Source organism: Palaemon carinicauda, chromosome 6, assembly GCF_036898095.1.
Source record: "Palaemon carinicauda isolate YSFRI2023 chromosome 6, ASM3689809v2, whole genome shotgun sequence".
In the NCBI taxonomy this organism is placed as follows: domain Eukaryota; kingdom Metazoa; phylum Arthropoda; class Malacostraca; order Decapoda; family Palaemonidae; genus Palaemon; species Palaemon carinicauda.
This window is the reverse complement of record NC_090730.1, coordinates 150,930,600-150,936,202: the sequence shown is the minus strand read 5'-3', so window position 1 is coordinate 150,936,202 and position 5,603 is coordinate 150,930,600. Positions and strand designations below refer to the sequence as shown.

The window sequence follows — 5,603 nt, the reverse complement described above, 5'->3', positions numbered from 1 at the left end:
TATATATATAATTATATATACAGAGTAAATATACATACATATATATATATATATATATATATATATATGTATATACACATCATATATATATACATGTATATACACATCATATATATAAATATATATATATATATATATATATATATATATACGTTATAGACATAATATTCATATGAAACCAACAAATTAAAGATTAAAAATTTAATGAAAATTAGTCTTGTTGTCTTATTGATACAGTCAGATTCACAATTAAAAACATACAAAACGCGACAATTACAAAGAACAAGGGATCCTAACGAGGTATGCTTCTTGATGACCTCAGATAAGTTGTTTTTAAGAAGAGGGTAATACATGATCCATTGAAATCAGGTCATAGATTAGATTTAGTGTTTAGTCTTTAATAGAGGCAAATTAACATTTTTTTTTAGTAGGATTAACATAAAATGCTGAGTTGGCTTTTGACCAAGTAATCTGTGGTCTGTTTTATCCAACGATAAGTTGAATAATTTTTATGGGGCCATTTTGATACTTCTGCTGTTTGGTTGGTATATATATATATATATATATATATATATATATATATATATATATATATATATATATATATACCTTTAGAGATGGAGCATTTGATATCTTATACTCCACTGTAAAAAAAATAAATAAAAAATAAATAAATAAATAAAAACCTAAATTTTAATCGGAAATTTTCCGTAAAAAATATACTATTTTCAGCCGTATTTCAGAAAAAATACATGCGACCGTAATTTTACCTTGCTTTGCTATCATCTTTTATGGCTTGGTGGCCGCAATATCACTCCTTTACGTCATTATATCCGTTTTTGAAACGGCAAAAATCTTGGAATAAATGTTACCAGGCATTTACCTGTTTTTTAATGCAAATTTTTAACAGTGTTCTTACATGTATACCTTTAGAAGTATGTCATGAAATATATTACATGATGAGCATTTGATATCATATACGATTCTATTATAAATTTATGGGTTATTTTTTATCAACATTTTCAATGCACATTTATATGTAAATCCAACTCATATTTAATTTTTCTCAAAAGATGTAATGCAGGTATATAACATTCATGAATCATAGACATAGTGCATTATTCAAATACTCGCTTTTATCAAAGTGAAAATTTAAAAATGATTTATTTTTTGTCATGCAATTTTCTAAAGAATATTTAGGATAGCAAAGAATATTGACGAATCTTTCCATTTTTGGTCAACTCGACTTTACATATTCTTTGTGTCCTCGGGTACATAGAAGAAAATACAAAAACTTTTATATTCTTGGAATAGTGGAAGAAGAAATGCGGGTGCTATTATAGTATGCTATCTACCGCCAATTTTGCTATCTACCACCCCTTTCTGACTATAGTATGATACCTACCATCAGCCCCTAAGGATACGGTCTAATTGCTAATCCGCCTCTAATAAGGAGGATCATTACCGACTTGATAACCTAACCTAACCTAACCTAACCTACAAACTGCTTATAATTATGCACCTATGTTGTCCTGCCAATAAATATTAAACTATCATTAAAGTCCAATGAGGATACATACTGGTGGTAAGTAATGTTTGATAATCCTCATCAAACAGGAGGATTAACATTGACTGTAGATAACATACTTTGTGGTAGATACCATACTATAGTAGAAACTCGACGGTAGATAGCATACTATAATAGCACCGAAATGTGTATATCTCACTGTTAAAATAAAAACCGTAATTTTAATCGGATATTCTCCGTAAAAATACACTGTTCTCAGCCGTATTTCAGTAAAATACGGGTGACCGTAATTTTACCTTACTTTTTATTAATTTTTACTGGTTGTTGACCGTAATATTACTCCTTTCCGTCAATATATCCATTTTTAAAAGAGTAAAAATCCTGGAATAAATGTTGCCAAACATTTACCATTATTTTAATGCAAATTTTTAATAGTGCTGGATATGGGAATCTTTATTTTTTTTTTTTTTAATAATCAAAATGTCTGAGAAGAATGGGATGCTGATATTCTCTTTCTTTCTAGGGTAAATTTTAAGGATTGATAGAATGAGATGATAATATCCAGAATACTCTCAAGAATAAAATTAGCCTTTATAATTCAGAGAATATCATCAACATAAAGATAGAAATAAAAGTAAGTAATTAATCTCATCTTAAAACCTCCGAGAAGACGATCACTCAAAGTCATGGCAAACACTTGATCAAAGAAATTTCATTTAAAACTAAACTTGCCATTTTAAATACGCTAATATTAGTATTACATCAATTAATAGTAACTCGTAAGAATCTAACGTATCAGCCAATAAATCATCAACTGGCACTTTACTTTTTTTTACTTACTTTAACGGGTTTATTTCTCGCCCTCCATCAGACACTAAAAGTCTGTTCAGGCGGGCCTTGGTGTGTGAAAATAATTTCTTTCCAGTTAATATTTTGCTCTGTATCTTATCAGTTATTTCGCTAACATTTGGTAAAAATTAAGGCAACGTCCAAACTGACTAATTTGTGGCTCGAAATTACGTTCATATTTAGTAAAGATCAACTGCTTTTCCAACTAGGGTTGTAGCTTATTTGATAATAACAACAATATCATCTATTGAATCAAAACAGGCTACAGGATTAATTGTTAAAAAAAAAAAAAAAAAAACTGAGAGAGCAATTCACGTGAATGACTTTACCTAGAGAAACATTCCAGAATAAAATTTCAATCACTTGTATTATTATTATTATTATTATTATTATTATTGTTATTATTATTATTATCATTATTATCATTATTATTATCATTATTATTACTATTATTGTTATTATTATCATTATTATTATTATTGTTATTATTGTTATTACAATCTGGGCTATAACCCTAGTTGGATAGTTGGAAAAGCAAGATGCTGTAACCCCAAGGACTTCAACAGGGAAAAATAGCCCAGTGAGGAAAGGAAACAAACAAAGAAATAAATAAACTACAAGAGAAGAATAGACGATCAAAATAAAATATTTTAAGAACAGTAACAGCATGGAATTAGACAAAAGATAAAAGTTTAAATTAAAATTACATGTTCGTCATTAATCCTTACTTATCCTCTTTTCTTAAATCCGGGTTACGTTCTGTATAAACAGATGCTACTGTATTTATGTTTTATTGGAGACTGACAATGTCAATCGGACGAAAATACCGAAAGTACTAAATCCAATTAAGTTTAACTTGATACAAATTTAGATACATACATATATTCCAAAATTATGATTTGTGAAAATATTTCGACTTGGCTCATGAACTTTTGATACTCATCATAGATAAGTATGAAAAAATATTCAGGTTCCCGTCTTCCAATATTTTTATTGTATAACCCACATACTTGCATGCACTCACACATGTGAGTATCTATCTATCTATATGAAATTATACACACACACACACACACACACACACACACATATATATATATATATATATATATATGTATATATATATATATATACATATATATTTGCATAGCTGCCTATGCAGTATATATTGAAGGATAGAAATATATATATATATATATATATATATATATATATATATATATATATATATATATATATTTATAATATATATACACACTCACACACATACACATACACACACACACATATATATATACATATATATATATGTATATATATATATATATATATATATATATATATATATATATATATATATATATATATATAACGTTTCTCCAACTAACCGGGAATCTTGTCCTTGGAAGCGTTCCAGCTAGGCCGATGTCCACTTCAGCTCCAAGCTCCACCTCTTCATTTTGAAGCCCTTTTTGAGTGGTGACATGAAGGTCCTTGTCTGTGAAATTCCCATCGCATGCTAAAAAATAGAAAATTATTAATCACTGAAGGATAAACCAGATATATTAAGGATAATGGCAATGTATGGTCAAAGCTATTGTTCAAGTACTCGTCAGTAAAAACAGTAATACTTTTGTATGCTGGTTCTTAAAACGCTAGATCACCACAAGTAAATCTGTCTTGAATGTCTCATCCTCAAGTAAGCAACAGAAAATGCAAGAAATCATTACCTTATAAAAGCTTACTCAAATACCTTCCATATTCAGCTCATTCATTTAAAATGACCTTGGAATTCCCTTTAATGGTTCAAAGGTCGATTCTGATTGGCAGAGGCAAAGGACAGCGACAATGACCTAGAGACTGACCATATATACATATGATCAGCACCCAAGCCCCTTTTCCACCCAAGGTAGGAGCAGAGACGGCCAGGTAAGGGCTGTTAATGACTCAGCAGATGAACATATAGGCTTCCCCAAAACCCCATCCCTAGCTCACAAGGACAGGGAAGTTGTGATTACGAATGGAAACTTTTTCGAACTGAAAACAGGGCTCGAACTTACGACCTACGAACCATAAGTCAAAGACGCTATCCTCTTGGTTGCCCTAACTCTGAGATCTCAATCAAATGGTGAAAGATAAGAAAAGCACCACCATTACAATTTAAATGACACTTATGGGTTGCAATATTTGCAAGAGCCCATATCCGGAAATTGACCGGACAATCTAACAAAGTAACGAACGAACTTTTTTTCTTAACTATTATACCGTGTAGTGGGAAATCCGTTAATTTTCTTTTATCAGGATTTCTAAATACTCATATTATTTTGTGACTTCTTATGTTACGGGTAACTTGAGACTTTTTGCGGCTTTATTTATTTTTTTATTTTTTTTTTGCTTGTTTTCTTCAAATTCGCACAATCACATGTTTATGAGTAAAAGTCTGCTATATCGACAACGCAAGTGAGTAGGCTCTTGCGACCCTTACCTTATTATTATTATTACTTGCTAAGCTACAGCCCTAGTTGAAAAAGCAGGATGCCATAAGCCCAGGGGCCCCAACAGAGAAAATAGCCCAGTGAGGCAAGCAAACAAGGAAAAATAAAATACTTTAAGAACAGTGACAACATTAAAATAAATATTTTCTATGTAAACTATAAAAACATAAAACAAGAGGAAGAGAAATAAGATAGAATAGTGTGCCCGAGGGTACCCTCAAGCAAGAGAACTCTACTCCAATGTTTTGTAAACTAAGACGATGAAGCTCTAGAAGACTAGAAAAATAAGCCTTAGAAAAAGAATCTTAACACTTGCTTTCAAATATTCTGTCCAGACGCTGAAAGAACTCGAGATATTCTTGTTTGGAAATTTGTAACTTAATGATATCAGTACTTACATGTTCCCTTTATGATAACACAAACCACCAGCAATCTGGTAAGTTTCCAGTAATCTCTCACATGCATTTGTAACACTTGTTTTTATATCTCTCTCTCTTCTTTTCTTTCCCTATCCTCTCACGCTGCAGTATATTCCTTGACAATAGCTGAAACCATCTAAGAGATACGTCTCGTGCTCGTCCTTCCCGAGAGAGATATAAAATGAGAAGACGAAATACTTGCTATCAAGAACAACATCATCATGGCGTCATCGGATATACGACATCCTGTGGCAGTAGTCGATTAGCTGCTCTGTCACAAGCCTAGACCGCGGTCACAAGTAACTGCTAGCT

The 5,603-nt window shown here is 30.9% G+C and overlaps 1 protein-coding gene across 1 annotated transcript in view; it reads right to left on the bottom strand.

Annotated features, from left to right (window-relative positions):
* LOC137642232 (mucin-22-like) overlaps positions 1–5,603 on the bottom strand; it is a 7,995-nt gene extending 2,392 nt beyond the window's left edge. The window contains exons 1-2 of the mRNA XM_068374764.1: positions 5,271–5,603; positions 3,766–3,896 (exon numbers count right to left, since the gene is read on the bottom strand). Of these exons, the coding sequence (XP_068230865.1) occupies positions 3,766–3,896; positions 5,271–5,337 (198 nt within the window). The 5' untranslated portion in view covers positions 5,338–5,603. The remainder of the gene's footprint in view (positions 1–3,765; positions 3,897–5,270) is intronic.